The following is a 20204-nucleotide window of genomic DNA, read 5'->3' as shown; positions in this document are numbered from 1 at the left end:
CTAAGCTTTTAAAATATAATGGCATAAATGTTACTACTCCCATTTACTTCTAAAAACATTTCAATGTCGTTCAGGAGGCTACAAAACAAAATTATATGCTATATAAATAGTCATAAACTATTGGGTCATCCCATGAATAATGCGTTTTTTTTATACTTCTTTTATTTTTCAAAATTAAGATAAACAAAGTTCTTTTTTAATCTAAAATATACTCTCCTTTGGGGATGGTCATTTTTTTTTTTTTGCCAAATTGATAACTGTAATACTCTCCTTCATTTTCTACAATGCTCATCCACCTATCTGGTAGACTTGCAAGGCCCCTCTTCCAAAATTCACTTGTCCATGACAAAAAATACTCCTCCAGTACCGTTCTGACTTCATCTACAGAATTCATATTTTTTCCGTCCAAATGATTTTGAAGACTGCGGAATAAATGATAATCAGATGGAGCAATGTCTGGCGAATATGGTGGGTGGGTCATCGTTTCCCATTCAAACTGTTCCAGCCTTTGGAATGTCATCCTCGCTTTTGTCTTGAAACCAAAGATGATTATTTTTCTTCTGGCGCAGGTGTTGATGAATGGTTGAATGACCAAATAGAAGCTTCTCTTCTAGTTCTTCAACAGTTATGATGGGATTTTGTTCCACCAGGGTTTGCAGGATGGGTGCTTCTTTAGAAGCATCCCTCTCCAAGAAAATGATGCCTAATTTCTAAAAAAATTATGAAAATGAGAAATATATCTAAAATAAATGAAGTATGCAAAAAATTAGGAAGATTCATCTATTTTAAAATATTTTATATTAAAAAATAAAACAAATGGAAAACGGGCACTCGCGAATATAAACATGTCGGACAATACAAGAGGCGGTAACTTACTTTTACCAGTCAGATATTATTAATGATACAAGGAGCCCGACAATATCATTTGCGAATTGTAAGAAGGCTGTTTCACAATCTTTTTCTTAAAAGTCAGTTTATAACTAATATATGGGAGAATATACAAATAATAACAACAGACGAGGACAGGTGGTGTAAATAACAAAAGGATATATTAGTATGATGCTCGGGAATACGGAAAGTCTTTGACGTTTTGAGCTACGCTCTTCAACAGAAAGAATACGGAGACAAGGAGAAAAACACGGAGAAAAAAAATTGAATAGTGTTCAGTCAACGGTCAATCATTATAACTAATATACACTATTATGTCAAATATTTTGTGTCTGAATGGGAAATTTTTAATGCTTTGACCTTATTTCGTCTCGGAAGAGATTTGGGAACAACGGAAAAGGCCATTGACTGGTGTAGAAAATTTGGATTACTATCAAGACAAGAAATTTGTTGAGGAGAGCCTTAACTTGCATACATCTTACAAATATTTACTCTATTGTTTTATAATTATTTCTGTTGTATATCATGTCAGAAAATGGGTGAAGGTAAAGCAAGTGCACACCACCTAACCCTAAAACTAAAACTAACCAAGAATTTGCAAACATTATTGACAGGCCCCTCGTATCATTTACTGCCCCTGGTATCACCTGACATATTTGTTTATATTCGTGAGTGCCCGTTTTCCATGTTTTATTTTTTAGTATAAAATATTTAAAAATAGATGAATCTTCCTAATTTTTTGCATACTTCATTTATTTTGGATATATTTCCCATTTTCGTAATTTTTTTTAGAAATTAGGATCATTTTCTTGGAGAGGTGCGCTTCTAAAGAAGTGCTGCAGGATGTCCCCGTCAAGCTCTACAGATCTTCCAGGACAAGGCTTATCATCTAGGCTGTAGCTTCCGGCTCCAAGTTTCTGGAACCACTGTTGACACTGGCTTATGCTTATTGTCCGATTCCCATATACTGCATTAATATTTCTCACACTTTGTGTTGCGTTGTTGTCTTTATTGAACTCATAAAGCAAAATATGCTGAATATGATCCTTTGTCACTTCCATTATAGCTTTGAAAAAAATAACTGTTAAAATCGAACTGCACTCTTCAAAACTTGCACTAAGAATAAGGACAAGGTAAATTACTACCTGCTTTTATAGCAAGTTGATGCAGGTAGTTTATCCTGTCCCCTTCTGACTTTTAGCTCATACAATTGAAATAACTGCATTATTTATGAGATGACCTAATACATATAAAAAAACAGAATTATTCTGTTTTTGTTACTATTTTTTGGGATGTGGGCAGTCAAGAATGATTCAAACCTTGCCAATGCACTGTGATCATGACTTCAATCTAAGCAGGTACTATAGGTGGTATATTAATTTACTAGTGTAAGCAGCAATACTATAGAGTTTATAAGTGTTTCTTTGATTTGCAGAGCACCATGTCCAATCAAAAGGAAAATGTATCTTATCCGCTTAATGCCATGATAAATACTGGTTTTAAGATCCTTGTGATTCAGAACAGCTTTTTTGAGGAGTTTTTTTGCATTTCTGCTGGGGAAATTTTATAGTTTATAACTCAATTGTCCGAACTGGCAGTAGAGACACTATCATCATATATGGATGGTATTAATAGTACTGATTAATTTTTGTCAGAGCCAAGTACTGGCTCTAATATGGACCCATGAGATTCACAAAAGAATTTGTTTTTTCAATAACTGAATAAACCAAATGAGGCAGCATTCTTCACAATTCTCTCAAAGCTTTCCTAAGTTCAATAGTGTATCAAACGTTATTCAATTTCATCATTAAATTACCTTCATTAGTTGGTCGTGCTGCTCCGGATCAAAATCTTCATCCCAATCTAAGCCTTTAGCTCCTAAACTATCATTACCAGACACTTCTTTCAGTTTGGCAATTTTTTCAAGAATTTCTTTCCTTTTTTGTTTCTTCAACCTCTTCAGCTTTTCTTGCTTTATTTCCTTCTCCTAAAATAAAAATTTAAGAAAATAAAACACAAACATACACATAGAAGGACTTCAAGATAAGTTCAAAGTTAATAATATTAATTGAAGCATTTTCTAGATAAATAATAACATTTTGACAACAACAACAATTACAAATTTTGGCACAAGGCCAGCAATTTTCAAGGGGAGGGGTTAGTTGATTACACTGAATCTCCTATCTGACTGATGCTTTATTTTATTGACCTTGAAAGAGTGAAAGGCATTTGAACTCTGAATGTAAAGTTGGAAGAAATACCACTAAGCACTGCATCTGAAAGCTAACAATTCTTTCTACTCTAGGCACAAGGCCTGAAATTTTTGGAGAGGGGGCCAGTCGATTAGATCGACCCCAGTACACAACTGGTACTTAATTTATCAACCCTGAAAGGATGAAAGGCAAAGTCGACCCTGGCGGAATTTCAACTCAGAACGTAAAGACAGACGAAATACTGCTAAGCATTTTGCCTGACATGCTAACATTTCTGCCAGCTTGTAACTGCTATTGTTGCACTCTACTGGTGCTGCTGCTGTGACAACAACAACAACACTATTACTGTAACTAGGAAAGCTTATGTCCCCAGTTCTGCAACAACTATTAATAATCAAAATAAAGTCTATCTCTTTGTGATCTTTTCTCCAATTGTAACCAGACAAGTTATCAAGGAATTGGTCTACTAAATGGTGGGTCATTGGTTCATATCTTTGCCGTTGTAGCTTCTGTACTGTGTCTCTGGCTCAGAAAGTTCATTCTGAATTAATTCTGAATTGGTAGTGTAGATATATATCACGGAAGGTAGAATGGGGCAGTACATGAAGTTGAAAATAGGTAGCAAAGGAGAGTACAATCATTTCTTCACAATAATAAACAAAGGCTCAGTCCCTGAAGTTGTAAACAGGTATTGTGGGAGGATAATACGATCATTCCCAATCAGTAACCATCAATGAGAAGGGCATAGTTAGGGTTAGGGTTTTGCTTTGGTGTTGGAGATAGCAACAGTAAGATGTGCTTTATCTGCAGGATTGCCATGACTCAGTGCTGATATGAGGACAGCCATGTACTGGATAGTCTGTATATTCTAACACTGAAGCAAATTTTTTGGTGCTGTTTAACACAAAATTCAAATATGAAAAATGAGTAGAAGTTTGACAGTAAAGAGAAAATTATATTTCATTGATAGGAAAAAGAAAACTCATAAAGGCACTTAATTTTTTCAATATTTAAAAAAAAAAATCTCAGCTCAATGATATTTTCTCCAATTTTGGTAATTAGATGCAAGATTTACATATTAACATATCAGGTAATATTTTTATGGTTATTTGTGACTGACTATCATGTAATCATATCTACAAATATATCTGTCATATGTTAGCCAATTTAGCCACAATATTTATAGCTGGAAATTCATTGTTGGTCTATGTTTGGTTATGTGAATATATTTTACACCTTGATAGAAGAAATGATTACAACAAAATGCGTTTTCAGACAAATTGAAATATTTACAATGAAATTTCAATTTATCTTTGCTGCATCATAAAGACAGTATCTTAATTACTCAGTTTCTGCAACATGACAACAATGACAGTTACATTAATATTAACGATAATGATAGTTGCTATGAGAATCATCATCATCATTGTCGTTTAACGTCCGCTTTCCATGCTAGCATGGGTTGGACAATTTGACTGAGGACTGGTGAAACCAGATGGCTACACCAGGCTCCAATCTGATTTGGCAGAGTTTCTACAGCTGGATGCCCTTCCTAACGCCAACCACTCCGAGAGTGTAGGAACAATGACAATAATTAATGATAGAAGCAGTTGATGATAATAACAACAGAATACCTTTTTCTTTCTCTCCAAGGTTGCTTTTCGTTTCTCAGCTCTTGCATTGTTTCCTATTCGCACAGAATCAAGTATCTTTCTTGGATGACATTTTATCTGATAGTGAGACAGAAAAAAACAGCATTATATCTCAAGATGACATTACTAATGTTAATACTAGACATCTGCTAAATGGACTAAGTAAATCACTGATGAGAAAATGATAAATATTGATGTTAAGTTATTTAGAAGTGAGCCAGTGTTTATCTTACAGCAATGAACTTCTTTATTTCATTATGGAAAGCAGGAATTAGGACCATGATGTCTAAAGATTGAAGACTTAACTTGTTTTCTCTACAGTTTAAAAGAAGTTCTTCCAATTCCACAAGGAATGTTTGGTATGGAGCCATGTAATACTGTTAGAGGCTTTCTATCATCTTTGAAGACTTTTTCTACCAACCTTTCTTTAACCTGTGTGACTGTAAATAGCACTCCTACAAATAAAGCCACATTTGCTGTTTTTGTTTTGCCTGTAAACTACATAGAAAACACCTCAGGATCCTGAGGTCAGTTTTCACTACTTCATTGCATGTTTTCCTCTTCTGTAACTTCCAGTCACATTAAGTGAATGACACTTTTTTTTATACAGCTGTCCTCATCCATGTGCATCACCTGTCCACACCAGCACACTCTTCTTTCTTGAACATAACATCTGTACTCAGTTTTTCACTCAACGCCTTTGTACTAACTTTTCCATGCACACTCTCATTGCACATCCAACAGCATGTTCACTTCATTTCCTTCCAGTCTTTGCAAGTCCTCTGCATTCAAGGCCCATATCTTGCGACCACACAACACTGCAGTTCAAACACAGGCATCATACAATCTGCCCTTAACTCTCAGGGAAAAAAATCTTGGCTGTCAACAGTAGTAGTAGCTCCTTGAAGTTCCTTCAACCAGTTCTTACTCTAGCAACTATACTTTCAGAGCAACCACCACCCTTACTAATTTCATCTCCTAGGTAACAAAAGTCAACAACTACTTCTAATGACCTATCTGGACATTACAGTGACCCAATTTAAGGTGTGCTCATATGGGAATTTCTTCCCTAATTCCCCTATAGATTCAGCTTTGAGGACTAGATCATCAGCATTTTGAAGTTCTTATGGACAGCCAGTTAGAAAAACTATTTGAGCAATAAGGTCTCAATTTATCAGAAATGAAAGCTGTTATATATCAGCAATCATTCATGCATTTGAATGTTAATTTTCATACTACTGACTCTGTGATCAGAGTTTATTGGGTTACACAACAGTAGCAGAATAATTGCAAGGAATATTAATGTCATTTACTATTTGTTACAGTTGTGGTCCCTGTGTAAGAATGGAGATCTCTCCAAGAAATATAAAAACTGGTACAAGGCTTGTTTGTGGGTATGGCACAGTAAAATGCTGCTAAGAAAAGACAATTCCTCCATGTTGGCTGCTGGAGGAAAGATTAGCACCTTGCTGCAGAAACGTTGGCAAAACAACAAAAAACATGCCTTTCTAAACCAAGAGCCCCTCTGCCTCAGTAACTGATGATATCCTCTAGTCAAAATTCCTTGAGGAAAGCTAAAGGACTGAAGTGTTTTCCTACCTCAAGAATAGGCACCTGAAATGTACACACTATGTAAAACCTCAGAGTAAGAGAATGGTAGGAAAGTCAAGAACTATATGGAAATGAGAACTGGAGGTAGAAATAAAGATGGAAAAAAACTGGGAGCTCTTAGAAAGATTTGCAATGTACAAGGGGCCTTGGATATTCTATTTGTTTCAGTCATTTGACTGTGGCCATGCTGGAGCATGTTTTAATCAAACAAATCAACTCCAGGACTAATTTTTTAAAGCCTGGTACTTCCCAAGGCTATAGTAGAAGACATTTGCAGTAGGACTGAAATTGGAACCATGTGGTTGGGAAGCAAGCTTCTTACCACACAGCCATGTGATTTCATATATGCTACACAGGGAGCTGAAATGTAAAGACATTACACAAGTGTGATAGGAAAGATTGCATTCTATAAATCAACAAAGAAATATTGACTTTTATTAGAAAAAATATGTATAAAATAAAGAAACAGCGAAAGAAAATTAAGAAGTTGTGTTTAAATATATCAATAGTAAAAAAGACCTATAGTAACTTACAAACTTTCTGTCTGGCTCTTCAAACCGAAAATTATATTCTCTTTCAAAATTATCTTGTTTGGTGATTACTTCTTCATCTTCTGAAAACTCCTCATCTTTGATAATATCTTTATATGAAGGGATTCTATAAAATAAAGAGAAATCCCTACATAAATCAACATGCCATTGGCTGCTTTTCTTTCAAGCTTCATACAGTACACATGCAAAGCTCACATCTTGCTCATTATTTGTTCTAATACCTTAAGACAATATCTTAGCAATAATACCTTACTAATTGACTAACTCACGTGTGTAGACCTTTTTGAATTTCTTTTAAATGAACTGAGAGAAAAACTGGATGCTCTTCCTGATGACAATCTTTTCCTGTTTTACAAGTAAGAGAACTTTTATTCCACTACTTTGAGAGAGCAGACCTGCAATTCCTAAAGACAATGTTGTCTTTAGGAATGTAAACATGGTGATATTGTTTCTTGTTCAGACAAGCTCATGCAAGAAGTAGAAACAAGAACTTTCAGTTTGCGAAGACCTGTTGGGGCAAGCGAAAGCGAAATCGTCATGGCACCTGTGCCCAGTGTCGCCTTTCTGGCACTTGTGCCTGCGGCATGTGTAAGGACTTTCGAGTGAGATTGTTGCCAGTGCCCCTGGACTGGCCCTTGTGCAGGTGGCACATAAAATACACCATTTTGAGCGCCAGTACCGCCTGACTGGCCTTCGTGCCGGTGACACGTAAAAGCACCCACTACACTCTCAGAGTGGTTGGCGTTAGGAAGGGCATCCAGCTGTAGAAACTCTGCCAAATCAGATTGGAGCCTGGTGTAGCCATCTGGTTCACCAATCCTCAGTCAAATCATCCAGCCCATGCTAGCATGGAAAGCAGACGTTAAACGATGATGATGATGATGTGTGTATGTAGGCGAGTGTACATGCACACATGCATGCATGTATGAAGTATTACTAAGTAGTAAAACAGACAGGACCCAGCTATCATGCTCAATACCAGCCATACTCAATTTAAGACAAGACTGGATCTCATCAAGAACAATACTGGAGGAGATGTAATATCAAAGATACAGAAAATAGTTCATGTTTCCCAAGATTGTTTTGTCAAGCTGAATTAATAACTCTGGTCAGTTTGGTAGATGATCTAAGCCTTCCTGGAGTTAATGGTTAGTCCAAGTCTTCTGTATATATGGTCGAAAATGGTCAAATGGTTATCAGTGAAGTATTTATAGATGTCCTGGTTTTGAATTTAACATGAACAAAATTGAATGGTCCATCTTTTCTGTAGACAATTTTGATTCTTGTACACACACACACACACATAAAACTTATTTGATTGATTGAGCATTTTAGTTTATAAAAACAAAAAAATGCTGGTGTGCTTATGCCCCCATAACTTAGCAATTCGACAAAAGACACCAATAGAATAAGTACTAGGCTTACAAAGAATAAGTCCTGCAGCTGATTTGTTCAACTAAAGGCGGTGCTTCAGCATGGCCGCAGTCAAATGACTGAAACAAATAAAAGAATAAAAAAATGAGTTGGTATACTCACGAATTATTTGCTTTGTAACCTTTGTTAAGGATGTAATCGCGAAGAAAGACTTCTCCTTCATCAAGATCAGATTTTGACCAAAAGTCTTTCAGGACAGACTGAAAAATGAAACAAAACATGATAGACTCATTTTCAATGCCTTCAAGCTGCAAGTCATCCCAAAATCTCATTCTTATTTTCATCAAGAATATGATAAAGACTATCATTGTTCAAATGTTGGGATGTTCTATGTTAGAAAAGAGTGGATTATTCTGCTCAACCATATTTTTAAAAAATTGTTAAGGCCAGACAGTTCTTAGCAATGGTGTGAGCTTGTATCAGAGTAATAAATCTGTAGCCTGTGATCGAGCCTCTTCATTCTGATGAGTGAAGGGTACTGGTGCCTGAGGTGGCTGTTCAGGCTAAGGGTGGTATAGAAGAGTGGGGGTGGGGGGAGTGACATTTACTGTAGGGGAGAGTTGGTGGGGGATGAGGAAGTGCAAGTCATTATGGTAAAGAAGTTTGCTCCCCAACTATACAATTTCAGACTCAGTTCCACTGCACGGCACCTCATTTAGTTCAACAGTAATGTCCCGCAAAGTGTAAGCACCTTTCTCCTATAGGATCTTTCTGATTTGGCGGGTGCCACTTGTTTTCTTAACGAAACACTTTCAAACTTGGGACACTAGTAGAATGTGTCATATAAAACATCTTTTACTCTTAGTGTTATTGAGAAAATTTTATCTTTTTAAAGTTATTTCGTGTTAAAAATTGTCATATTTCGGTGAAAACAATTACTGCTATGGATTGTCAACAAAACGTTGTGCAGTGTAATGGGATCTTTTCCCTTGAATAAAATTAGTGCTGTTGTTTGTCAACAACAACTATTGATGGTACTGTTATTTATGACATCGTTCGTGCGTTTGTACTGGTTTTAGGGTTAGAGTTAGGGTTATGAGTATTTTTGCCATAACCCAAACCCTAACCCTAAAACTCTAAAGCTAAAACCAGTACAAACGCACGAACGATGTCATAAATAATAGTACTGCCGATAGTTGTTGTTGACAAACAACGGCACTAATTTTATTCAAGGGAAAAGATCCCATTACACCGTACAACGTTTTGTTGACAATCCATAGCAGTAATTGTTTTCACCTCAATAGACGTCAGTGATTGGTTGAAATTACCGAAATATGACAATTTTTTTACATGAAATAACTTCGAATACAACATTTTTTATCTGTTCTATAACACAAAATATACAAGTATATGAAGTTTGAAAGTGTTTCAGTAGAAAACACACTAAATAAAACATAAATAAAAAGTGGCGCCCGCCAAATCAGAAAGATCCTTCCTATAATGTTGGAAACAGGCAGGAAATCTCCATACAGCTGTTTCTTGCTAGGATGAGTTCTCCAAGATATATTTAAGACTGCTCTAAACATTTGGGTGTATGTTCCATCTGGCTTGGATTCCAGTTTTTTTTAGTAAACATCCGGGCTGTTGCTTCATATAAAAGGACCAACTTTGCTGTTGTACAGAAAAAATACCTCTTAAAAGGTTGTCTGACAGAATTGATTTCTAGACAACATCCAGTTTGTTAAGGACCAACCATACTTTGGTTGTCCAAGTTTTCCCATCCTTTTCAGTTGAGGCTATCTTAGAACCGAGGTATGTGAAATCATCAACTTGATTGATAGGATCTCCGCTGATGTTGGTGATGGATCCTTGTTTATTGTGAGCAATGAATTTAGTTTTACTATGATTAACAAGCAGTCCAACATCATGTGCAACTAATTCTATACTATGAAGAAATTCGGTGGAGTTTGTAATGTGTCAGAGAGCAAATGCTTAATCATCAGCATAGTCTACACCAGTTATTTCAACCTGGATGTGGAACTGAGGCTGTTTAGATTGTCGAGTGATGTTCTGAGGACAAAATCGAGAGTGACTACAAAGAGAAAAGGTGCCAATGTGCTTCATTGGAATACTCTGGCTCTGATATCAAAGAAATTTATATCTTCATCTGTGGATCTTACCACTGATTTGGTGTTGTCACATAGCATCATAATTGCTGCTGCTGTTTTCTCAAGGATACCATAAGCTAACAGTATTTTTTTCCATTTTACCATGGTGGATAGAGTCAAAAGCTTTTGAGAAGTCAACAAACAGTAATACCACTTCAAAATTTCAATTGAAAGCCATTCCAAGGAGGAAGAGTCTATAATTCTAGTGTTATAAATTTTGTGCACAAAATGAAGAAATAAAACTCTTCCCCGAACTCCCACTTATCTCAGTCAACATAATCTATGCAGATTACTTACCAGTTCATGACTAATCTTCTTACTTTTCTTTAGCTTACTTGTTTTTCCTTTCAAAAATGATCGATAGTCTTCTTCCTTTTCCTGTAGCAAATAAAGATCATTAGAATGTTAAGTATGACCATACCACATACACACTGTATATCACTGTTGTAGAACTTTCTAACTCCTGCTAGCATTACAAAGAATATATAAATGCACATGAAAATTTTGAAGTTAACTCACAGATTCTGTATTTTCACCTGATTTCTTTAGAAGAATATCTTCTTCATCTGGTATGGAGGAAGCTGCTTCGTGGAATCTATGAACAACAAGGAATTAAAGAATGTAAACAACTATTTTACCTTTATAATGTATTGTATAACAAAATGAAGCTGAAGGTTTTTAAAACTAATTATAACTATGAGTAAACCTGTGCTGTTAAATATTATGCCATTTTAAAAGAAATTACATACATTCTCTATATTTAATATGGACTTGTGAGAATAAGGAAATTTTTATTGAAAATACTTCAAGAACGTGGATCCAAAGAGACTGTACATTTTAATCACTATTAATCACTATAAGTAGTTGAACTGGTGGATGTCTTTGTTATTTCTACCACTGAACAACATGATATAAAATTTCTGTAAACAATAAATACAGTTTAGATGGAAGAAAAGAAATGTGTGTGTGTGTATAATTTAGTTAGAGGATATGTTAACCTTGTGAAGGGATGGTTGCAGCCAAGGAAATACTGGTTCAATACCTAGTATTTTGGGGGAATGAAATTCCCTTAAAACAATAGGTATATATTAAGCATATAGTTTATATCCATTTAAAAGAAGAAAAGAAAATGGAGATAAGTAAATTAATAATTGTTTATTATTAACAAATTGGTTATCTTTGCTTCTTACAGCTGTTTCAATTAATACTCCATAATATAATTACAAATTTGTACATTAAATTTACATTTATGTGACAGGAGTATAATTTCATCAGAGAAAAAAACGACATACCTTTGGATGTTATATGTGGACCTATCAATTCATTTCAGCAGACTAAATGTTACAGTTTATCAAAGTATAATATATATATATAAAGCCATTATCATAAAATATCTGTTCTCCATGCTGGCATGGATTGGACAGTTTGACAGGTTTCATGTCATGCTCCAATCTCTGTTTTGACATTCTTTCTACAGCTGGATGTCCTTCCCAACTCTAATAACTTTATAAAGTATACTGGTATCAAATTGCTGGACCAAGTGATGAAAGTTACAGAGAGGGTCATAGCTCAAATAATTAGGAAGAGAGTTAGTCTAGATGAGATGCAAATTGGTTTTATGCCAAGCAGATTCATTACTGGTGCTATATTCCTGGCAAGGCAACTTCAAGAGAAGTATTTAGCCAAAAATAAACCTCTGTACTTGGTTTTTGTTGACATGGAGAAAGCTTTTGACAGGGTCTCCTGCACCCTTATCTGGTGGTCAATGTGGATGCTAGGGATAGATGTGTGGTTGGTAAGAGCTGTACAAGCCATGTACAGGGATGCTGTCAGTAAGGTGAAAGTTGGCAACGGGTATACAGCAATGAATTTAGTGTACAGGCAGGAGTTCATCAAGGATCAGTTCTCAACTCCCTCTTGTTCATCACAGCAATTTAAAACTGGCTGCCCCCTGGGGGGCTCCTCTACGCTGATGACCTTATTCTTATAACCAAATCACTACCAGAACTAGAGAAGAAATTTCAGGTGTAGAAGCAAGGTTGGGAATCAAAGGGCTTTAGAGTTAATTTAGAAAAGATCAAAGTCCTAGTGAGTAGGAAAATAGACAAATGACAATTCCCTTCAGGAAGATGGCCCTGCTCAATATGTGGGAAAGATGTTGGTAGAAACTCTGTACAGCATATGCAGTGCGAGCTATAGATACATAAGAGACATAGCAGTAACAGAAGGTTAACAGAGAAATTCATTGTGTGTATCAGATGTGTTGATACACAGACTAGGAATGTACAGAAAATAGACTTCCTCAAATGCCCCGGGAGGGGGGGGGGACTTAGAAGTAGTAAATAGCTTCTGTTACCTAGGTGACCAAGTTAGTAGTGGAAGAGGATGCTCTGAGAGTGTAGCTGCTAGAATGAAAACAGGTAGCAGAGTGAAAGGCAGATTGTATGATACCTGTGTACAAACAGCCATGCTACATGGCAGTGGAACATGAGCTGTGACTGCAGAGGACTTGCAAAGGCTTCAAAGAAATGAAGCCAGCATGTTCCACTGGAAGTGCAATGTCAGTGTGCATGTATGACAGTGTGTTATAAGAGAAAAATTGGGTGTAAGAGGCATCAAATGTAGTGTGCAAGAGAGAAGACTGTGCTGGTGTGGTTATGTGGTGCATATAGATGAGGACAACTGTATAAAGAAGAGCCAATCGGTAATTGTGGAGGGAACCTGTGGAAGGGGTAGACCCAGGAAGATGTGGGATGAGGTGGTGAAATATGATCTTCAGTTGTTGAGCTTCATGGAGGTGATGAGAAGTGACTGAGACTTCTGGAAATTTGCTGTTGAGAAGACACGTCAAGCTTAGTGAAATCATGGCCAGTGCTGGGGACATGTAAAAAGTACCTGTGCCAGAGACACAAAATGCATCCAGTACACTCTGTCAAGTAATTGATGTTAAGAAGGGTATCCAGCTGTAGAAACCAAACCAAAACAGACGACTGGAGCCTGAAATAGCTCTCCGGTTTACCAGCCCCAGCCAAATCATCTAACCCATGCCAGTATGGAAAATGGACCTTAAATGATGATGATGATGATGACTGGGTACTTTTGGCACACCACTGTCAATAACAAGGTTGCCTCACAACTTGCAAGATTAAAGGGGCTAAAGGAAGTCCTATAACTGAAGAAGAATTCCAATTTCAGAGGTGATGTGAGAGGGTAAAAGTATGATGAAACGAACAGAATTATACTTGTTATGTGGTGGTGGAAGAGAGTGTAACAGAGTGTGGGGGAGGGAGTATAGAAGGGAGAGGAGAAAGAGAAAGAATTAAAGTTGAGGTTAATAAGAAAGAGTGAAGACAAACTAGTAAGTGGTTGTATATGAGGGGAGGGCATGAAAGGGATGTCCTACATTATAAGGCAATTATGGGTGGAATGAGTAAGGGGAAGGGAAGATATGCACACACACAAATACATATGATGGGCTTCTTTCAGTTTCTACCACCCAAATCCACTCACAAAGCTTTGATCAGCCCAGGGATATAATAGAAGACACTTGCTCAAGGTACTTACAAGCTTCTTACCACAGAGTCACACTTGTAGCAGAGAGAGAGAGAGAGAGAGAGAGAGAGAGAGAGAGAGAGAGAGAGAGAGAGAGAGAGAGAGAGATAGAGAGAGAGAGAGAGAGAAAGGACATACACATTTCTTTGTTTTTACATCTATTTTTCTATGCTGGTATGGGTTAGACAAATGTATATCAAGACATTTACAATGGGAAGACCTTCCTGTTACCAACTCATATCTGTTTTTGAAGTAATAGATCTTTATTTTACACATTCCTAAATGAATGAAGTGAGCAGATAATCTGTTGACAACAAATAATACCACTCATAGCTCGTGACTTTCACAGAGATCAAATGCAAACACTTAAATACGTATATACACACACACACATCCATATGTATATGTATGTATATAAAACATATATGCACACACACATACACACAAATAAGTATAGCTTACTCCTCACACCAACATACTTATCATTATTTCAGTCTCTTCACATATTTTCATAAATTGCTATGTTCAGAGTGCTTTGGGTAACATCATAGCTGTCACTCTTGGTGCCTGTGGCAGCAGCATTTGAGAAAATATACACGCTCTCCTTCACTTGTTGAAAAATGATACTGACACACAACTATTTGCATGTTTGAGTGCACACACCTGCATATCTACGTAACTTGAGTGGACACTTTTGCATATCTGTGTGTGCGTGTGTGTGTAACTTGACCTCTTTTTTTTGTGTTTTTACTAGATTCAATCTGTGGCCTTACAAGGGAAAGGCATAGCTGAGTGGTAAGAAGCTTGCTTCCCAACCACATGGTTCCGGATTCAGTCCCACTGCACGGCACCTTGGACAAATGTCTTCTACTATAGCCCCAGGCCTTGAGTAGATTTGGTAGACAGAAACTGAAAGAAGCATATATATATATATATATATATATATATATATATATATATATATATATATATATATATATATATATATATTATGTGAGTATCTTTGTGTCTGTGTTTGTCCCCCACCATTCCACCATTGCTTGACAACCAATGTTAGTGTGTTTACATCCCTGTAACTTAGCAGTTCGGCAAAAGAGACTGATAGAATAAGCACTAGGCTTACAAGAAATAAACCCTAGAGTCAACTTGTTTGACTAAAGCCCTTTAAGGTGGTGCTCCAGCATGGCTGCAGTCAAATGATAGAAATATGTAAAAGAATATGTATATGGCGCATACATAAACATATGTTTGCGTCATATGTTTTGTACTTTATCAATTTTTACACCTGCTATTCGTGAAGGCATGTGGTTTAGTGGTTTAAGTATTCAGTACACAATTGTAAGAGAATGAGTTTGATTCCTGGCAGTGCATTGTGTCCTTGAGCAAGACACTTTATTTCACATTGCTTCAGTCCACTCAGCTGGCAAAAATGTGATGTACCTCCCTGAGAACTACTTTTAAGTGAATGCATGTCCGTAGAGTTCTCAGTTGCTTGCATGTTGATTTCATGAGCAGACTGTTCCATTGATTGGATCAACTGAAACACTTTCCATCATAACCAACAAAGTGCCAGTTATTTGTTATAGAATGACATGATGTGTGTGTGTGCTCTGATATATTGTAGACTTTGTCATATGTAGAGTTAACACATATCCAAGATAAAAAAAATTACGTTGGCCATAAAAAAGAAATAGTCTAAGCTACTTAATTTTTTTATCAACATAGTTCTAATGAAATACACTTTTCAATTAATGCTGGAAATAACTGAGAACCTAAAGAGATTCATTAAAACTAATTTTTTCCATTTATTAATATATTAAGCTGTTGTTTAAAATAACTCAGCAAAAGGTTCATACATAAAAATTAAGTTACGCAGTTTTATTTTTTTGCTGTGTGGCAAAGAAGTTTGCTTCCTAACTACAAGGTTTTGAGTTCAGTCTATGGGTCAACCAAAACGGATTTGATAGATGGAGAACGAAACAAGTCTATTGCAAATGTATGCAAGTGTGTGTGTGTGTGTGTGTTAATAAGAAATTTAAGTACTGGGGTTGATTCATTTGACTAAAAATTCAAGGTGGTGCCCCAGCATGGCCAACGCCTAATGACTGAAACAAGTAAAAGATAAAAGTAAGGGCATCCAGCTATAGAAAATATGCCTCAACAAATTATGCCTGAATCAAGTAAGCATGGAAAAGTGGACCTTAAGATGCTGATGCCAATGAATACTCTAAAATAAGTTGGTGTTAAAAAAGTTTACAGGATCACACTAAAAGTTTGTCACAGATTTTAAAGTTTACCATTTGTAGAGTATAATAGTTTTAGTTGTGCATTGTCCATGGTTAAGGAACCAAGATCTGATACTTACTGTTTTTTTAATTGTTCCTGCTCTTCATAATAACTTGGTACTACTGGCTCATCAATATCTTCTTCATATCTGATTTTTTCATCCCCTGGTGGAGCACTAAAATGAAAACCATTTAATTTACGTACACTTTCCATCACTTTAGGGAAAACATTTAAATCATGAGTTAAGTGTCACATCCAACAATTTCTATCTATGTTTTATTTGAAATATATTATTAGTTCTTCTAAACAATTTCTTATTTTTACCATTTTGCACTAATTTTTGCATGCAAAGAAGGGCTGCTTTTTGTTAAAGCAAATGCTTTTTCAGCTGGATGGCCTTCTTATTGGGAGAAGCAGAATTTGTTTTCTAACAGGCAAACTTCAGAAAACAGGGACAGTTGCTTTAATTATGAGCATAACACATTGGCACTGCTGCTATTGTTGCTGCCACTGTCACTCCCTTCTACTCCTCCTACATGCTTCTATTCAAAATCAGCTCCTTCTGTACTACAAGAATGCCGGATTAGGCCTAAGTCTACCTAGCAACAAAATTACCAACATAACTTTCTTCCTGCTTTAGATCTATTTTTTCATACAATAGTAAAAACTGTTTTTACTGCTGAGTCTTATTCCACTCATTAACAACTGAACCATGGAAATTTTCAGGATAAAACTTACCCATCAGTTGTAATTAGTGTCTTCCTTTGCACATCTTGTAAAGAGAGAGTTTTCTTTTTCGATTTCTTCTCTGCCAAGCCTTTACCTGAAACAGTCAAAAGGTTTCTAAATATAACTAAAATACAAAATCACAATTCAATAATTGCGTAAAAAAGCATATATTTTACTTTGAATAAAAGTTTTTTACTCTAAGAATATAACTTCCCTAAAAAACTATAATATATGATAGAGTCTACTGAAAAGAGAGCTTTATAATATACTATATAAAACTGATATAGTATGATTATAAATAGTGCAGATTACATGAAATAAGATAGAACAGCTGAATACTCTACTAATTTGCAGCTTAACCCTTTAGTATTCAGATTATTCTGTTAAATGTAATGTTAATTTATTCACATTGTTTTGAATTAATCATTTAATATCTCACAGCTTCAAGATTTCAATGATCTGATTGTTTATTTTTAGAATGACATTGTAAGCTAGGTGTGAGAGATTGGATCTGGCCATTTTGAACATAAAACTGGTAGACTATTTTGACTGGATGTGGCCAGTTTAAATGCTGAAGAGTTATGTATTCTGTAAGCATCAAGAAATAGATTTAATGAAATTGTTAGTAAAATGAATACAGCAGGTCAGTTTGTTTGATTACATTCAGTACTAGACCATGTAACTAAGGGTTCTTGATCAATAAATATTTAAAAAGTAATTCCATAGTAGATCAAAAACAAATTTTTAAAATTAAAATATGAGTTATCTTTCTTTTACTCAACTTTTAAACAGATTTTGTTGAAAAGAAAATCACAGCTTTGAAACCTCATTATAATATCTGAGTAAACTAAAAGTGAATATGAGATGATACATACCTCAGCATGCTTAATACATCAAATATAATTGAAGAAAAGTGTATGCTTAATAATGGTTTTGAATTTTGGCATAAGGCCAGCATTTCAGAGAAGGTAAAGGTTATACCAACTCATAAGGGCTGGTTTCCCAGTTTCATGACGTATATATTCTCCACCTGGAAGGGACACCAGTCTGTCACAGGATTATTCATTTTTGCCAGCTGAGTGGACTGGAGCAATATGAAATAGAGTGTTTTGCTCAAGAACACAACACGTTGCCTGGTCCATGGATTAAAACCACAATCTTACAATCACAAGTCCAACACCCCTAACCACTAAGCCATGTGCCTCCACATCGACCCCCAGTGCTCAACTATACTCTTTCACTTGTTTCAGTCATTTGACTGCGGCCATGCTGGAGCACGACCTTTATAGTCGAGCAAATCGACCCCAGAGCTTATTCTTTGTAAGCCTAGTACTTATTCTATCGGTCTCTTTTACCGAACCAGCATCGGTTGTCAAGCGATGTTGGACACACACACACACATATATATATACGAAGGGCTTCTTCAGTTTCCGTCTACCAAATCCACTTACAAGGTGACACACAGTGGGACTGAACCCGAGACCATGTGGTTGGTAAGCAAAGTACTTACCACACAGCCACTCCTCCACCTATACTTATTTTATCAACCCCAGCGAATTTGAACTGAGAACGTAAAGCTAGGAGAAATGGTCCTGCATGCTAACAATTCTGCCAACTTGCTGACATAATACTTTCTACTGTGAACTCAAGGCCTGGAATTTTGGGGGAGGAGGAGACAGTCGATTACCATGACCCCAGAGCTCACCTGGTACTTATATCATGAACCTCGAAAGGATGAAAGACAAAGTCAACCTTGGTAGAATTTTAATTCAGGATGCAAAGCTAGGAGAAATGCCATTAAGCATTATGTTTGATGCTCTAACTATTCTGCCAGTTCACAACCAATTAATTTGAGCACAAGACCAGCAAGTTTTGAAGGTACTTTATTTTACTGACCCCCAAGGGATGAAAGACAAAGTTAATATCAGCAGGATTTGAACTAAGAAATACTACAAAACGTTTTCTCTGAAGCTTTAATGATTTTGCCAATCCACCAACAAATCAGAAATTTATTATAGTTGCCAGTGCTGCTAGACTGGCTCCTGTGCAGGTGGCATGTAAAAGACACCATTTTGAGCGTGGCCGTTGCCAGTAGCGCCTGATTGGCCTTCGTGCCGGTGGCACGTAAAAGCACCCACTACTCTCGGAGTGGTTGGCGTTAGGAAGGGCATCCAGCTGTAGAAACTCTGCTAAATCAGATTGGAGCCTGGTGTTGCCATCTGGTTCACCAGTCCTCAATCAAATCGTCCAACCCATGCTAGCATGGAAAGCGGACATTAAACGATGATTATTATTATTATTATTATTATTATTATTATTATTATTATTATTATTATTATTAAGGCAGTGAGCTGGCAGAATTGTTAGCATGCTGGGCAACTGATGTAGTATGCACATCAGTTACAATGAAAAAAAAAAAAAAAAACAGGAAAAGAAACTCAAGTATTTTACTGACTTGAAGTATGAAGTTTTCAAGTACTGGAACAAAGAAGTTAACAAGGTCATGACACTGCTGATTACTAGAATGCCCTTAGAAACAGTGACAAATGACTTGAGAGTAAATTTTGAAAAATAATCTTAATTTGGGAGACAGTGAAGTCCAGAAATATATATTTACCAAGTTCAGTAAGAATGATCTACAGAATCCTCAATAAGAATAGATATGAGAGCTGAAAAATCTTTTATGTAAACAAAGTACAAAATGCTCCTCATTCTAGAGAATGAGCTGTGGTTCAATAAAAAGCATAATTAAACTGGGAACAGCACCAGTCCCATGAAACAACAGAACAGAGCAACAATAATAGGGATAGTTATGATGATGACAACAATGACAATAATAATAAAAATAATCCTTTCTACTATAGGTACAAGGCCCGAAATTTGGGGAAGGGGAATAGTCAATTACATCGACCCGAGTACTCAACTGGTACTTATTCTATCAACCCCGAAAGGATGAAATGCAAAGTCAACTGTAGTGGAATTTGAATTTAGAACGTGAAGATAGACAAAATGCCACCAAGCATTTAGTCTGACATGCTAACAATTCTGCCAGTTCACAGTCTTAATAATAATAATAATAGTAATAATAATAATGATAATAATAATAATTCTTTCCTGAAGGGACAAGGCCTTGAAATTTTGTGTGAGGGACTAGTTGATTATATCAACCTCGGACGAATC

General features: G+C 36.2%; 1 protein-coding gene across 6 annotated transcripts in view; it reads right to left on the bottom strand.

Annotated features, from left to right (window-relative positions):
* The window catches only part of LOC106883273 (protein KRI1 homolog), a 99803-nt gene that overhangs the window by 24666 nt on the left and 54933 nt on the right, over positions 1-20204 (bottom strand). For all 6 annotated transcript variants that reach the window (XM_089366648.1, XM_014934222.3, XM_014934223.3 and 3 more), the window contains exons 4-11: positions 17034-17118; positions 16375-16470; positions 10977-11052; positions 10755-10835; positions 8452-8549; positions 6898-7021; positions 4736-4831; positions 2705-2875 (exon numbers count right to left, since the gene is read on the bottom strand). In XM_089366648.1, coding sequence (XP_089222774.1) covers positions 2705-2875; positions 4736-4831; positions 6898-7021; positions 8452-8549; positions 10755-10835; positions 10977-11052; positions 16375-16470; positions 17034-17118 — 827 coding nt within the window. The remainder of the gene's footprint in view (positions 1-2704; positions 2876-4735; positions 4832-6897; positions 7022-8451; positions 8550-10754; positions 10836-10976; positions 11053-16374; positions 16471-17033; positions 17119-20204) is intronic.

This window comes from Octopus bimaculoides, chromosome 19, assembly GCF_046866305.1.
Source record: "Octopus bimaculoides isolate indiv1 chromosome 19, ASM4686630v1, whole genome shotgun sequence".
Classification (NCBI taxonomy): domain Eukaryota; kingdom Metazoa; phylum Mollusca; class Cephalopoda; order Octopoda; family Octopodidae; genus Octopus; species Octopus bimaculoides.
Note: the sequence above shows the minus strand (reverse complement) of the source record. Positions and strands in the feature narration are given on the sequence as shown.